The 18,259-nt window shown below is 28.9% G+C and overlaps 1 protein-coding gene across 2 annotated transcripts; it reads right to left on the bottom strand.

Moving 5' to 3' along the window:
• Positions 1-5,208: 5,208 nt before the first annotated feature.
• Positions 5,209-17,758, bottom strand: LOC109601209 (homeobox protein vnd-like). Of its 2 annotated transcripts, none has more exons than XM_020017431.2 (3): positions 17,638-17,758; positions 7,195-7,391; positions 5,209-6,259 (listed from the first exon to the last, which is right to left on the bottom strand). In XM_020017431.2, exons 1-3 carry the CDS (start codon positions 17,730-17,732, stop codon positions 5,631-5,633), a joined length of 921 nt encoding a protein of 306 aa, XP_019872990.1. In that variant the 5' UTR covers positions 17,733-17,758; the 3' UTR covers positions 5,209-5,630. The 2 variants fall into 2 exon arrangements, with proteins under 2 accessions (XP_019872990.1, XP_049825787.1); XM_049969830.1 differs by lacking the exon at positions 17,638-17,758 and adding an exon at positions 9,045-9,307.
• Between the last annotated feature and the right edge of the window lie 501 nt (positions 17,759-18,259).

Genomic DNA, 18,259 nt, shown 5'->3' with positions numbered 1-18,259 from the left:
TAAGTGCTGATGATATTCTGATTTATTAACTATTTGTAAAACTGTCCCGATAGTTTGCTGGTTATGATGCTAATATATAGAGCAACAAATTATTAAACGTAATGATTTTGTTATTCTTTTTAATTTAAATTGATTTTATAATTAATAAGTGTCTAAATATTTTGTAACATCCTTTATAGATGGATATCTTTAGTTACTTTTTATTTTCAGCAGGATTCATAACTAAAGCAACCAAACCCTATATTTAATATAGTTGATTTTATAATTTATTTCTGTGTTGAATGCAAAGAGTATGTGTAATATCTTGGCCAGCACAAAATCCAGACCTCAATTCAATTGGAAATCTTTAGAATGAAATTGATCAGAAAATCTATGCAAAAAGACTGACAAATATGAAGGAATGATGCATGTCATGGAGATGGGTCAAAATTATAAAACAAGAAGGATATTATAAATATATAAAGTAAGGAAAAAATTTAGGTCCTTGACAATTGGCAATTTTCTCCTTATCTCAATGTTTTTTACTGATCGTGGTGATACATACGATGAAAAATTTAATGGTTGAAACATTCAATATTTTTTGGATATGTCTTAAGTTGCTTACGATTTGGGTATATATGTACTTATATCTTTAAGTACGTAAACTGTCACTTAAGATAATTTTCTAACCAAATAATTAATACCAGAAATCCAGAAAATCAACAAATAAATATCTATATTTATTGGTATAATTAAGCACTTATACAGCTTTAACGAGATGATACCCCCTAGAATGAAACATAATCGTTCGTAATAAAAGTAATCCAAATACGAGAGAGCATCAAGTGCGTTTGTAGATCAGGCTACTCGAATTAATAACAACAGTCCTCACATTAAGTGTTGCCAACCATCGATTAAAAAATTTGATAGTGGGCTCTCTCCAACCGTAATCCTTATGGCTTACCAGATTTCCATCTAATTGTCGCCAAACCATCGGCTGGCAACAGCTAACCCACGATAATCGCAATTATTTCTGAAAACAAATTTTATTTTTCATTTTACTTCGATATCGCTTCGATAATTGAGTGAATTTATTTGTTAAATGTGTAAATATGTCACGTAATTAAAACGTGGATATGATGTTTGTTTGCCTTATCTAAATCTACCAAACTACTGCCATTTTATCTGGTATCTGGGCTCCCCTTGTCAACACGGTTTCAATATTGAGCGATTTTTGTTTCGATTAATTTCTGATAAAACTGCAAAATATATCGGCTATTTGTAAATGCGTTTATCCATTAATCTAATGGCACATGTTATCCTCACAAAACCCAAAATAAAAGTGATTATTGTAATATTTATGCCACAATCTAATTCTTGATAATTTTTTAGTTATAACATATTTGGACTCATATCAAATAGTGAGAAAAGTCTGCAATAATATTATTTAAAAAAATTCCCTTATTATCAAAGTAATGATCCTTAAAATAGTTCTGAGTCATATTACTTCAGTATAAAATTTTAATCATAACTTTAAAATAATCTCTACATCAATCTACATTCTAACTAATTTCAATCATTTATGTTAAGTAGTGTTTTTATTTGTACAAATTTTATAACTTTTTATAATATTAACAATTTTGCTTATTTATAAATAAACTGTTACATTTTTAGAGACAAATTAAATTTACATCTATATAATTTAGTAGACACTTAAAAAATTGTAGAATTTCTGTTGGCATAAAAAATTGAATTGTTATTATAAATAAATATTATGAAATTTATAAGTAGTAAGTAATTACTGCTTTTGTCAAAAGTGTGAGGGAAGTAGAGGACAATTTTTGAAGACTTTTTGATATTCTTTACTTACATGATTACGAATTTTTTAATAAATAATATTTTGTAAAAAATATAGAAATGTTCATCCCTAATTTTAGAAAATATTGATATTTGAATTTGTTCAAAGAACATTTTACAAAGATATAAAGCCTAAAGCAAACAATTTTGTTAATCCGAACCAGACTTGTTAAAAAGTGTCCTTCGGCCGTAGCCAGTGACATTCTTATTTATTTTTCCGTTTCCCCGTCCTTAGGCCGTCTAATCCGGCTTAATTTTCCTACGGCGGGGTAGTTTTTTTATTTGTCGTCTTCCGTCGAGATGCGGCATTAAACGGGGGCGTGAATACCATGTTTTGTTAGTTTTATTGCCCCGGGGCCAAGAGGGTCAAACGGTTATTGTCCGTCCAATAAATCACGATCAAGGACGTCGCTTTTTTACGTTACATTTACGCGAACAGGAAATTTTTTCAATTTGTATAATAGGGATACGCATGTTGATTAATGTGGATTTATTTTTTATGTCTCCATTAGTCAAATTAATGGGAATGGTGGGCTTTGTTGTTTGCTGGAAGTAATTCCAACGAAAACTGTTTTATAAAGAATCAATGTAATTTTGAATTGTAAATCTAAAAATAAAATATAATATAATTAATATTACACTCAGTTTTAATTTAATTCTAAAGTTATATAGAATTAAAAGGAAGGAGGAAATAAAAAGAAACATAACTATTATTACAATTTAACACTAAAGAAGAGAAGTTTTATTTAGTTGCTTCTTTTATTTTATTCATCTACTAATATAAAACAACTCCTGAAAATTTAGTAGCAATAACCAGAATGAGTAAGTAGCTACTGAACTCTGGAAACAAAAGCTCTAACTGTGAAAAACAATGAACCTTTGAAGTTTTACAAAAACCAGATTCTCATTAAAAATATTAAATTAAATGAATATTCACCAAAGACCTATTAAGCATTCTTAGTTCCTTCAACAAACCGGAGGAAATCCATTATGCATCCAGCCACTTAGTGGCATGATGTTGGCACTTAAAACCCGAGACGTTATTTGTATACAAATTTTACAAAATCTTTTCACGGAATATTGGACGGCATTCAAGCAATTGAACACAATGCTTGTCCACATATTTGATGTGGGTGGCCGATTGTGTCCGTCGTTTTTGGGGAGGCGAGTGCGGATAATCAAATCGAGAACTGGGCAATTCATGAATGGACTTCATTCACACACCCGTAATACTAGCCCCGTTCAAGCCCAAAGTAAACATGTGAGGGGGCGTGTATTCGGCAATTGATCTGGTACAATTTTTTAAAAAATTTGGAGTGTTGTCATTAAAGTCCACAGGGAATTTTACGCCTTATTGTTGTGTGAAGTGGGAGTTAACACGTTTTCGTGTGTTTGTTATTGGTAAAATTGGGGATAATTTATGTTTATGTGCAGATGGTACAAGATAAATTATTATTACTGTAAAAACTTTTCAATGTTCAAATTTCACAATAGTCAAAATTAATCCAAATGGGAAACATTATTATTGTTGGAGTTTTTGGACTTTTTGTGAATTTCAGTCATTAGTTGTTTCTTCTCCAGTAGAATACAAAAATCAAAAACAACTTATGTGCATTTAAAATAAAATAAATTGATCAAATGACAAGTAAAATGTATCAAATAATAAATTTCATTTAACTTAACTAATTTTATTATTTATTAAACGAATTTCGTAACAACCAAAATTGTTTTTATACACCTAAAAGCAGTATATCTATTAAATACATATTTGATTTGAACGTAATATTTGCTTTCTTGAATCTAAATAATTTTAGATAAAGACGGTCTTATCAAGCAACATGTTAAATATGTCAATTAAATTGGTTGATAACATTTTGATGAAACAATAATCGACCTTGGATAAGAAATTTACCTAAAATAAATCACAACCAATGTGTAATTTTATTGACACTTATGATAAATTGAAGGAAAACGAAAATGATTTGATCAGATTCATTGTGCTACTGAAGGATTAAATATCTTATTAGCTGTGATATATGTTTATTATATATTTAAATAATTTCATTTTGGATCAAAAACATAGTTTTTAATACATAAGATTCTTTTATTTTTTGATGCAGGTTATAGATATCTTTTAAAAGTTTTATATATGTCAAATTAGTTAATAATAATAAGAAATAAAGAAACATTGTATCTTAACTTTGGTAACCTATGATTGTACTCTTTTAGGCGCACGTTTTTAATATTTTCAATCAAGATATGACCTTACCAAAATACAATTTGATTGCTTTGTAATGTAATGCGATCATTTTGATATCTTATCATTTGAATGCCCATGTATGTCACAGAACATGACATTTAATTAACATTATCAATCAAAACACACAATAAAATATCTACTCCTTTTATAAAAATAAATTGGAAACTTACCCATCATATGATCATTAGCACTATTTAATCGATAAAAATCTACGATGGCCATTTAAGGAATTTTAAACAATAATTGCTGGTGTACATTCGTAAATACAACCCCGTAAATCCATTAGGTGCAATTAACTGGCAGCTATTGAGTTGTCCGCAAATGACTACACGCTGGTAATTGTGGTTCGTGGTATTAACAATTGTTGATAGCTGTAAATCCGGAGTCCCGGAATCCAACCATACTAATTCCGGTGTTTCAATCAATAAGCTTTTATTGCATTCACGTAGAAGCTCCACAATTTACCCACATCTCTAGCTATTTATCATCGAAATTTGATGTACAGAAATTATGATGGAACAATCTTTGTATGTTTTATATTGTTAACTTAAGTATCAGTATATAATTATATTAAGAGTACTAAGGACTCAATTTAATAGTTGAGAAGATTAAAATAAAGACTTTTAATTAAGATTGAAATAAAGACTTTTAATAAAAATGTTAATTAATTTAAAAACATTATTTTTTAACCATTTTTTTGTTAAATAACAAACTGTAAATGTACTTACACAAGATTTTAGTTAGTACTTTCTGTTCATTGAATTATAAAATGACATTGATTATTTAGAAAATGTCGTATAAAATTAATATATGGTATGTGATCTATTAAAAAAATGCAATTTCAACTTGATAACAAAGCAGGGAATGAGAGAATATAGGTACTACTTCGATAAGCCAGTTATTATATAGCATTATATTAATTTTCTAGTAGTACTAGTAACAAATTTGAAAGATATGTATTGTAGTGATTAAGTCGGTACTATTTTGAATGATTTTATGAATTTTGAATAATTTTTTGATAATTAATTTAACATACTCTACTTACTTGTAACTTCATACTTACCACTGTATACACACTTAAGTTCATTTACGGGAGTTAGAAAATATAAATATATGATTGCATATCTTTTATTCTTTCAATAAATTAGTCTTTTGTACAGATAGAAACAAACAGAGGTGCTTTAACACATTTCTTAATTTGTTCTATTTACGTTCTAATATACACAAAATCTATTAATTCTATTTACACATATACAACTCTCTAATTATATACAAAAATCGGCGACAGTACCTAAAACATTCGAAATGACTTTGAGTAAAGGCAAACGTTTTTTGTTAAAGTAGTCACAGTGGTGTCCATTGAATGACGACGTTCCAATGGTCAGTCGAAACTTTACCTAAACTCGCCATCATTTGAAATCTATCTATCCAACGTAAATTTCATTTATATTCATTTCACAACAATCTTTAAAAATTAAGATCACATAACTTTGACTAAAAAAGGTTTTTTTTAATATAGATATTAATTTAACATTCACCACCAAACTCGCGGTTGTCCGTAAAGTAAATGATGTGTGGGATGTCCGGGCATCATCATTCCGCCTGGAAGGGGTTCGTTAGGTTTGGGGCCTCCGCTCAGACACGGCTTACCATCTCTAACTAGCACCGGCACCGCCACCCTTCTCGGCGAAGGCAACGTATTGCTAGTCTGTTGATCGTGAAGACCTTTCTCATGCTGCGCCCTTTTGGTCTTATACCTATGATTTTGGAACCAGATTTTGACTTGAGTCGGTGTCAGTCTAATTATCGACGCTAAGTGTTCTCTTTCGGGCGCACTCAGGTACCGTTGTTGCCTAAACCTCCTCTCCAATTCGTACGTTTGAGCTTTCGAAAACAGCACTCTGCGTTTCCTCTTTTTGTGACTGCCGCTTTGGCCGTCGCCGGATTCCTTCATGTCGTCGATGCCTTCGTCATCGCCTTCGATGTCGCTCAAGTTGTCTGAGGCTGAGGGTGCGCTGTTTGGTTGGCTCGGGGGCAAAGTACTTTCTTGGTTATTCGTTATGGGTTCGACGCTAGATCTTTCGGATATCGCGGGACTAGTACTATCGGGACTCAGTTGGGACGTGTGAGTCATGTGCATGTGGTGCGGGGGCGGATGGAGTACTGTAACAAATAAATAATCCAATTAAGGTTTTGATTTATTTGTGTCGTGCTGGGACACCATAAAATCCACAAAACTTTTATTGCGTTTCCGGTGCGGCTTTATTATGCTCGCGATACAAAATCATCGGCTAACAGGTTCTGTTTACACAAATAAAGAAATTCTTATCGATTTCGAAACGTTTATTCAGAACGACGTGGATGTTCACATTGATTGAATGTTTATATAATATCATTGACACTATTCCATACAATATTGTTATTTAATCAGAGCGCCGCTCAAATATTTGAGTTGACTGAAAAACACGATCCAGTACTTCAAGAAATCAGATCACTTTTTATGCGTTAAATCATAAACGATAAAAAGCTCACACAACGTTTTCATTCGATTACAACCACGTATCTTTGTCATCTGTAAACTTAATTTGAATATGCTTTGATGCCAATGCTAGTTTATATTATTTTGATCAAGTACTACTCTTAAGTTAAAGAGAGATTAGGATAAGTATGATGATAGCTCCAGTAGCGTGAGTTACTAAATATTGAATTGATAGGTCCATGAAAGACCAGTCCTTTGTCCTCTTACAAACAAAATGTCTTTTTGGTACTATACTAGACGTATAGCCCAATTTATATGACAAACCCAAAGTCAAAGAACAATTAACAGTTGCGAAAAAAAATGATGGCATTGCTTTTACCAGCTGGATTTAGAAGCAGATGTTCTAGAAAAGGGCGTGACTTGACACGTATTCGGGGGTCCAATCAGCCCCTTAATGTGTCTTTTACCGGTTCGTAATTGTTCCCCGCGGCACACCCCGTGATGTATCCGTGTCAAACGATTCACCGTCCCCGCTTCGCATTGTGTATTACAACACCAATAACTGTTTTATGGGGTATTGTCTGAATTAAATTGATTTTGTATTGGGATTTCAGCTTACCGTTATCGGGATTTTGGGGCCAGTGTCTGGGAAAATAGGCCATGTCGTGGTTGGGGTACATCGGTGCTACGGGGCTGATTGGGTCCATTTCTTGGTTGGTGTTACGGTCTAATTCGAGAATGTCGCTGATTGCGAAGCCGGGGGTGGTTTTTTGACTGCCCATTGGACTGCCGTTCATTTTCATGCTATCCAATAATCTGGAACAAAAATTGTTGAATTTAGAAATTTGATTTTCGTATTGTTTAATCGACAAATATTGTACTGAGATATCTTATCAGTTACATTGCTTGATACATTGCACGATGGATATTCGACGTTAAGTTAAAACCCACTATAATCACCAAAATATATTTGAAAACACTCATAGTTTACAGTTCTTTTATTTATCCAAAGACCCTTTTGTACTTTGCATTCCACCTTCCAGTTCAATAATGCGTTCAATAATGATTTCCGTAAAGTGACCGAAGAACCGGATGCGAACAATTTAACATCCCTTTTGGAATTTCTGGCTGCACGTATTGTGCGACCTGCGGTCCTGACTGTTTGGCTTTATGGCATCAATGACACAGGTGACAATTGACCGAAATCTAGCGAAAACTCAAAAAGTCACGTCCCGGCAATATAATACAGGTGGTCAAGGTGAGTTTCGGATCCTCTCGAAAATTGGATTGGATTTATTTTAATGGGCCTGGGTCTACACGGTTCTTGTAATCCACTTTGAGTAATGCTCGAAGTTAACAGGCGGAATCCTGTTTACGGGATAAAAAAAAGTGTTCACAGCTCGCCGAAGAATGGGAACCGTCGGAGGAATTAAATGATGACGTTATATCAAGAAATGTATGGCCAAGATTGAATGACAAGATTTCATTGATATTTGTGATATTTTGTATCAGCAATTTAATAAAATACCATAATATACAACTGTTTATCCTTCCACATTAAACAATTCAACGTATTATAAATAAAATTAAGCCTATTTTAACTTTAAGAGCGAATTAAAACATAGATTTTTAATTTCTACTGATTTTAAATGTATATTTTTGATATTCATATTTCATATTATTAAAGTAAATATCAAATTTTATATTATTATTATTAATTTATGTATTTTTTATATAACGATATATCACTTTTTTATATTTTGGTATCATTTTAAAATATTTTCTTCTTAATTATATTTTTGAATGATGGAGCTAATGTACAAGGTGTTTATAAAATGTGTTAATAAAAAACATATTTTTGGAGTTAGAGCTAATGTACAAGGTGTTTCTAAAATCGGTTGTTAAAATTTGGGAACAATTAGAACACGTCCAATAATGAAGAAGATCTAGATAAAGTTTTTTCCAAAGTTTCTCTTGAAGAAAATACAGTCCTTCAAAATTAAATTTAAAAAATTGTTTTTTTCGCATTTTTTCCCCTATTTTCTACGCCATTGAATATTTTTTAAAACTCTACATAATTTAGAAAAAAAGTGCTGTTGACTACTTTTACTAACGCAGTCGTTTTTGAGATATTTTAGTTCTAATGTTAATTTTTATCAAACATATTAGTAATTTTTTATTCTGAACCATTTTCAATTTTATAATAAGTTATTGGTATTTTGCAATTATTCTACTAAAGTGCTCTTTTAAAGAAGTTCCAGTTGACAACAACGAACATATGAGAGAGGTCAAAAAATTGGTGAGCCAAATTTTGAAACAAGTTTAAGATTAAGTCTATTACTTTTCCAAAAACAACATTACAAGGACACAACGCAAAACAATATTACATTTTCTAATTGGAAGGTTCATCAAGACTCGTTTACTACTAATATTTTTGGAAGGAACAGAAAAACTAGCACTGTTACTAACCCCGGAAGAGCGGACCTTAGAGCCGGATTGCACCAGGCCCCCGGCAGAAGAGCCGGAGCCCACGGATGCAGGAGCAGAGGCGGCCACGCCAGGAAGGCCGCCGCCGCCGACGTGGCCGTCGTCGGTGTGGTGATCGGCGTCGAGGCCGGCGATGTGGTCGGCGTCATGGTTCTGTCGCCGGAAGATTTTTCCTCGTCGGCAGCCACTTTGAACAATACGTTTATTCCCTTTGCACTGTTAACACGGCGAAAGTATCGCGGACTGGGGTTTAAGTGGTCGGACACGCGAACACTCGAAAGCTTCTGGAGAGCCACTGAAGAGTCTTGAAGAGCTGCCCTTCAGTCGAGGGCTCTTCTTGCGTCCAATCGGAGCTGGAGGCGAGGGGGCGGAGCTGAAAGCCACCAATGGGGAATGTTTGCATTGTCCGTTGCCACTTGGTAGCGGTGCTTAGCACAATGTAAACGGGACAAAGGAGGCTGCCGTCGAGGGGGATTTTCGTTACGAGTGCTGCGCTACTCCGGAATATGTATTGCTTTGTTTTGTCGATGGATCCGTATTATTTACATGACAAAGTAAATTCTGGTTTTTGGTGCAGCAAGCTAATCTAGTTATCAGCAATTGTGGCTCAAAGGGTGCTCTTCAAGGGTGTAATTGCGTATGTGTATTTTGCGGGTTTACATAACATACGTATTAGGGATATTAAAAGACCACGAGTAGAAACTTTTACAATGTACTTTTTTAAAAATAAAATAAGCCAGGTCTCTATTAACATAATGTTGCTTATAAGAGGTAGTAACAAAAAAAAGTATGTTTATGTTTATGTTATGTTTACTATAAAATACCATATATGAAGTATCCGTAAGTAACTTTTTTCTCTACTTAAATATTAAAATATTGAACGATTTTTATCTTTTACATCTAGTATTTTTTTCAGAAATTTCTAATAACTATTCATATGTTGTTGTTTAATTACGACTAAATATTAGATAAATTTAAATTTCATTTTGACATAAATTTATTTACGTATTTTTTATATAATAAAGTTACCAAATATAATACAAAAATATTTTTAAAATCTTTCAACTCTTCATAAAAACTGTATGAATTTATTTTTTTATGTAATTAATAAATATTAAATTTTTGAAATTTATGATTATTGTAATACACTCTATTATAATAAATAAATTTAGATTAAGATGTACATAAAATTGTTATTTTTTATAAATGATGGAATTTATGAATAATTTTGATATTGAATATTTAATTTAACGAATCAAAATATAAATTAATTACAGTACTACATAATAATACTGTTCTTTGCTCATTAGTATAATTACTGAATTAAATTATATTAAAACTAATTATTTAATACAAATTAGAATATATTTTTCAGAGATATTAAAAAATAACTATGTAAAGAAAAGTCTCTGTAAAACAAAAAGATTAAAATTATATAATAAATTTAAATTTTAAATTAAATTAAGTAATATTATTTGAAATTATTAATTACTATAATTTAATACGTTATATTTTGATGTGAGTCAAACATATAAGTATGTTACATGAAATTAAAATTGTAATAAAATTTTATACATTAAATAAAAATTATAATCTTTAAGTTAAATAAAAGTTTCTAAGCTATTGAACTAATTTTATATTACACTTCAGTAGTAAAATAGTATTTAAACTATTAATTAGTATATTTCATTGAGACAAATCTCTTATAAAAATATTATATTTAAAAATAATTAATATTTTATAATTAATAATGGATTTTTTGTTTTAAATTGTTACATATTTTGTAATTATTGATTACTATAATATCAATATCAATGTATATTTTTATTTTTTGCAATATTTTGATATCATGTCATGTCACGATTATGTTACAAGAAATTAAAATTATAATAAAATTTTAAGTATTAAATAACAAATACAGTTTTAAAGTTAAAATGAAAATTTCTAAGCAATTAAAACTATCACAATTTTATATTATATTTAATTAATAAAATTTAAAAATAAGCAAATGTTAATAAATATAAAAATTAAAATTTTATAAATAATATTGAATTTCTATTTTAAAATGAATAAAATATTATTTTATATGTTACAAGGAATTAAAGGGAAAGGAAATTGTACATATTAAGTAAAAATTATAATAATTAAGTTGCATAAAAAACTTTGTTTTATATTTAATTAGTATGATATTATTTAAACCATTATTATAAATATATTACACTAATAAGATAAATCGCTTAAAAATATATTGATATTTAAAAAATATATTAATCAATATTTATATTTAAATATATAAATATAAATATTTATTAAAATAGTTAAGGAAAAGATTGTGTAAACATTAAAAGTAAAATTATATATTATATTAATAAGATTAATTTCAATATGTTTTTTATTTATTTGAAATAATTAATTATTATAATGTTAGTAGCAATATATACTATAATTTTATTATTAAATGAATTAAATATATCTTTATGTTACAAGGCATTAAAATAATAAATTTTTGCGTATCAAGTAAACTAAATGAAAAAAAGACAAATAATGAAAAGTAAAACATTATTTCAATTATATTACACTAATAAGATTATTATTATTTAATATTTTACATAAATGAATTAAAATAATAACATATTTTATGTTTTTTGCCTTAAGTTTTTGTATTTTTTTTTCAGTAAATGCAGACAGTAAATAAATATGTCCCTCTCCTTTATGTATAAAATAAAGTTTTATATATGTATATGTACGTATACTACATATTTGGATATTGAAGTTAATTGTGTTTATTAACTTTAAACATTATTTTATTCTTTTTATTCAGACGTATCTATACATTAATAATAGTTTAATATTTGCGATGGTTTTAATCCACTTATCAAAGATATAATTAGATTGTGTAGTATTCATCATCAAGTTAGGACTAATAATACTAAAGTTTTTACTACTTGATTATCAATTAACGATGATCGATCGCGGATTGTACAAATTTCGCCAATTGTATGATTACTTCCTATCGTAAAACTAGAGTATTTTGTACTTACCAATTAAGGTAAATATTAAGCACTACACTAAACTTAAAAAATAAACTGTCTATCGTTTGTTCCTGATCCACTTCTACAAATTGACTGACATGTTCTTCTACACTTGAAAGCTGATATTAACTTGTCGTCTCGAAGATGGACAAGAGATAATGTGATTATGATAATTTTGCTTAGGGGGCACGCTGGTCTAATCATCTTATTGCAGGACAAGTGTCATTTACCATCATCAAAATACGGAAAAACCCGGCGTAAAATCAAAACAGATGTTGTAAAACGCTTCACTTAATTGTACCTGACTGATCAGAAGGATACAGGTATCGTCCCGTTCGTGACTTGTCACGCTTTGGACATATTTTCGTTTCCCGGCAATGAGTAACAGTAAGAAAAATTTATCGGGCTCTCATCGCATCCATCAAATCGTTTGTTCATCTGTCATGTTATTATAACAATTTATAATAGAGTTACTTTTTCTACTTGAAATTAAAATTATGTTCGCAATTCAAAATTACGATTTACATCATTTTCATTTTAATTCATTTATTTTTTTTTTGTTATAATGAATTATGCAAATTTTTAGTTCTTGATTTATGTTGATGATACTATATTTTTAAAGACTTAATTGTTTCAAATTCTCACGAATATTATTATAATAAAGATATATTTTCTATTTGAAATTAAAATTATCTTCACAATTCAAAATTCCAATTCTGACCATTCTTTATTTATTTATTTTTTGTTATAATGAATTCTGCAAATTTTTAGTTATTGATTTATGCTGATGAATTTTTTATTTGTATATTATGTTTCATAAAACTGAATACCGCAACATACCTAGAAAACTTTTCAAGTGGTATTCACAAATAGGTAAAAGTAAATGTGGAAAAACCCAGTTGTTAAATGCAGATTTCTTCTCAATTGAATTCCTTTATAGCTCCTTGCAAAGATTAATTATTACAAAGATATTCAAATTAAACTCTATAGAAAATTAGTTAATCTTAATCACTGATTTTGAAGTAGTATTGACAAACTAGTTTTACGAAAAAAAAGAAAAGTATATATACATACATATATGCAAGTAACAAGTGACAAAAATAATTTTTTTATTAGAACAAATATACATATCTAACTCCTGGTGGTGCGTAGACGAAAATAATTGAAATGTTCTGTTTTTATTGATTTAAAAAAAATTAGTTTATCACTAATTTTTTAATGACTGAAATTATTTAACTCTGGCTGATGTAAAATGTATAAATTTATATTTTAAAACAAAGTGTTAGACAATACAATTTTTTTTACTTTATGTGAATATTTTTGTTTTTAAATAAAATAAGCCATGTTAATTTTATATTACTAATTAATAAACAAATCTAATAAATAATAAATTAAAATAAAATAGTTAATTATGTCAAATATAAACATTTTGATAAACAAGTTTAATTTAAGTTGATCCTGATTCCTTTTGAAGTGGTAATCTATCTATTATTGTAATCTGGAAAAACCCAGTTCCTTCTCAAAAGTTAAGAGAGGTCATTTTAATGTTCTTACATCACAAGAGCTTTATCTTAATATAATAAAATATTTATTTAAAATAGGAAATATTACTTTATAAAGAACTGACTAATCTATGTTTCTTCAAATTAAATTTTAAATTTAGTGCAATCAAAGTGTACGTTTTTTATAAAGAACTGAAGATGAGAGTTTCATAAAAATAAAAATTTTACAAATAAATTGTTCTTGATGAGTTTTAAATTGTGACTTTAATATTAGAAACTAACTGATTCAATTTTTTCAGAATAAATTTTGAATTCAGTGAATTTTTTTTTGAAGGAACAATGGATAGAAATCCCATAAAAAACTAATGTAATCTTCAGTCTTTTTAGGATAAATTTTGAATTTACTGCTATTGAAGTTTGTTCTTTTTAAGAACAGTGGACATAAGCTTAAAAAAAAATAAAATTTTCACAAATAATAAACAGTTTATAATCAGTTTCAAACTAACATAATTTACAGTTTTCCAGTATAAATTTTTTTGAATTTTGCGGAATTAAAGTGTATTAAAAAAAATGATTAATAATGAATTGTCTGTTAAAATCTAACATTATATGTTTTTTATAAAGAACTATGCTTAAGAGTTTTTTAAGAATAAAAATTCACAAATAATATGTTCTTGATCAAATTGTGTCCTTAACTTAATGTCAGACCAACATATGGTAATCTACAATTTTTTCACAATAAATTTTGAATTTAGTGGACTCAGAGTATGTTCTTCACAAAGAGTTATGCCTAAGAATTTTATTAGAAATAAATAATAAATTACTCTTGATTACTTTTAAACTGTGACGTTAAATCAAAGTTTTTTCTGTATAAATTTTTAATTTAGCAGAATCAAAATATATATTATTTATAGAAGAACTATGGCTAAGAATTTCATAGAAATAATAAAAATCACAAATAATAATATTATTTAATTTGTGATTAATCTCAAAGTGTGACGTTAAGCTTTACATAATCTACATTTTTTTGACAATAAATTTTGAATTTAATGAAATCAAATTTTGTTTTATAAAGATATAAGAGTTTTATTAGAAAAGATGTTTCATAAATAATAAATGGTGATGTTAAGTCAATATTAGAAGCAAAATAATCTTTAGTTCTATTCAGGATAACTTAGAATCAAAGTATATGTTTTATATTAAGAGTTATTGATAAACGTTTTTTTTTTTTTTTGGATTTCACAAATAATAAACTGTTTCAAACTGTGCCACTAAAGAAATGTTAGAATGTAACATAATCTAATGTTTCATCGGGATAAATTATGAATTTAGTGAAATCAAAGCATTTTAAAAATATAATGTACTCTATTGAAATGATAATCAGATAACTGGAAAATCAATTGAAATATTATTTTTTTTAATGGAATAGAGTGAAATCGGTCTATAAATTGTGATATTTTGTGGTTCTTTTTGTAATTAAAAGTGTGGAATTTTAAACCAAGTTCCTAATTTTATTAAAGCAATTTATATAAAATTAACAAGTGGCAAAAAGAAACCGAAAATTCCTGTTTTTATTGCGGCAACACAATGAAATTGAATGCGGTGCTCGAAACGATTTTCGATTGTGATCTAGCTACGTTTTGTAGTGGCACCCTCGAAAATCCAACAAGAATCATTATAAAACGCATCCCCAATAAAACCAGGCTTCGAGGAACACCTGTGTTGACTTAAATACCTGCCACGCCAGACTTTCTGTCGCCGCACCGAAGACCACCCGTCACGTCTGTAGTAAAATCGTAGTAAGATCCGGTGCGTCCATTCACAATCACCATCCCGTTCCCGTGTCGTGCAACGGCCCTCCCACACCCTTTAAACTTGTGAATGTAACACCCAAACTAAAACAACTTATCGGACGCCGCTAAAGGCTTACGCTATGTTTGGTGTTTCTCTAATCCCATTTTCGAGGTGCGAACTTTCAATGGTCGTTGGACGCGTTCGATCGGGATAGTTTTTAAGACCTTGTAATGCTTTCGGACATGACTTGGTTATTTGAAAAAAATTACTGGCTACAATGGGGATTTAGATTTTAGGTGTGTGGTATGGAAGTAATGCTTTTGTGTCATGCCAGATTTAACTAATTGCCTCCTTAGGAGAGATTATGTGTATGAAACTTTGTCAGATTTGTTCATAAAATTACACGGAAATATTACAATATTTTGTTAATATTTCGTGATTATTTGTAAGTAAAAATATTAATTTCTTAAAATAATTTTTTTGTTCTCAGTAATATTGTAATAAATAGTACATAGTTTTAAGATCAAATTAAAACTTGTATACAAAAATATTGTGCTGCAAGATGCTACTGACATTATTGTTTACTGTCCATCTATTTGTTCCTCTTTAAAAAAAGTTTCCCAGCATGTAGTCCGGACAGAAATCATCATTCCAAAAGCCAATTTTGAAAACTGTATCTATACCCCCATTGTTCAATTTTCGGACATCAAACACCGGACAGGTTATATAAATTGAATGGGTAGGTGGTAACTTCCGCCGCTTTAAGAATAGAAGTCAATTTCTATGGTACCGAAAATCAGAACATGCCTCAACACCTTTTTGCCTGTTTTCCGCTTCCCATTCACGTTGAGTGGACAAACGTAAAAAATCGCACCAAATCGGGATAAAATGTTACGTACAGTGGTGGAAAAGAGTATGGAATTTTTTAAAAAATTTGATTTTTATTCTCTGATTTTATTTATTTTTATCACCATTACAAATTCACTAATTTGTGTTTACCAACCGGTACATCAGTTGGGCCGGATGGTAGTCAGTGGGGCAACGATATCGTTTTAAATATCACCTTTAAATATGGTGGTGAAAGGGTTATGGTTTGAGGATGCTTTTTTCAAAAGTTTGTCCTTTGACTCAAGTACAATACGGAGACATCCTGGGAAACACCACGTTTCCATTTGCCGAAGAGGAGATCTCATTTCGTTGGATATTAAAACAAGACAACAATGTCAAACATACGTCTAATAAAAAACTTAACTGTGCTTGGAGCACCTTTGGGAAGTATTAGACCGTTGCATCTGAACAAAATACATCAGAAGTAAACAAGAACTTATAAACTTAACTTACAATATAATAATCAATGTGATTAATGGACCTTGCAGTAAATTATATTTGCTCAGATTTGCAACAGAATGGGTAAAACATTAACTAATATTTGTAACAAGTAAATAAATATTCTATATTTTTCCACCACTGTATGTATACAGTATAAACTGTACTTTTTGTAAATGGGCACGAAATACGTTTTTATAATATATTGTTCAAGTTTTACTTATTTTTATATTTTTTCAATTTTAAAATTTGGTTAAATAAAAATATTAAATGAATTATTTCTTTGCTTTATTATTATCTAATATTCTAAACTAAGATTAGTGGATTTCAAATTAAAAATTCTGATTTATTTTCGATCAAATATTTATACATCTTTTTATCTAAAATAAATATTTAAGAAATAGAATTTTAACATCTTATTTTTTTTAATTTAGACTAACAGTAATAGATATATTAAGGGACCCTACGAAAGCATGATCAGTGCAGAATATTTACATCAATTCTGGTTTTAAACTATATAGAATTTTTTATACTAATTTATTGTAAAAATATGTAAATTATATGATAAACATTAATTTTTTCTCTAATAATTTATGATATACATTTAGGATAATATTAATTTTATAATTTACGTTTACAAAAATTAAAAGATTTTAATATTACAAAGTTTATTTTCCCCGGGTTAATGATATAATATTACAATAATGTTTAATATCATTATTGTTTGAATGTTAACAATATAATTCCAATACGTAATATATATATTATTGTATTTTATAAATATCAGAATCTTAAGTAGACTTATAATAAGTCTTTTATGGATGGTTAAATGAAAAGTTATATTTTATATTTATTATTAATTAATTTACTTCGCTCATTTTTATTTGATAACTCCTCAGCGTATTAGTAAAAAATACTTACTGGTAACGATATTCCTCTTCCACGGACATATAATCCGGCGGTATGATGTGCCAAGAATTGTCATAATTGTATTCCTCGTATCCAGGACCGGACATCGCGAACAATCGACACAACTAATCACGATCAGTATCCAATATGGAACTACTGCTCGTCGATCGCCCCAAAGTATAGTTGATAAGGTTTATCGATAGGGCAATCTGTGCCAACCAGGTGGATGTACTTTCCTCTCTGTTCGGTTTATTCAAGATAAGATAATGGTACATTATTATTGACAGGTGCTTGTTATAAAACTATTCCACTCACAATTGTCGCCATTGGATTTATAATAATATATTTATAGAGAAATATTATTGGTAACTAAATAATAATACATATGTATTATTAATTATAAATATATTACTTTTTTTCTAAATAAAACTAGTGACGTATTCTATTTTAATTTTGTTTTATTCTATTGAACAAAAAAAAATATGTTATTTTTTATATAAACAGTGTGTTGGTTTACTAAATTAATCAAAGCTTGGATAGAAACAATGAAGAATTTTTATCACTATATTTGGTATTCTATGGAAAATTAAAAATCTTTCTATTTGAAAAATTATGGGGGAAGACATCTTCCCAT

The sequence above is a fragment of the Aethina tumida genome, chromosome 7 (genome assembly GCF_024364675.1).
Source record: "Aethina tumida isolate Nest 87 chromosome 7, icAetTumi1.1, whole genome shotgun sequence".
Taxonomy (NCBI): Eukaryota; Metazoa; Arthropoda; class Insecta; order Coleoptera; family Nitidulidae; genus Aethina; species Aethina tumida.
This window is presented reverse-complemented; position numbering and strand designations above follow the sequence as displayed.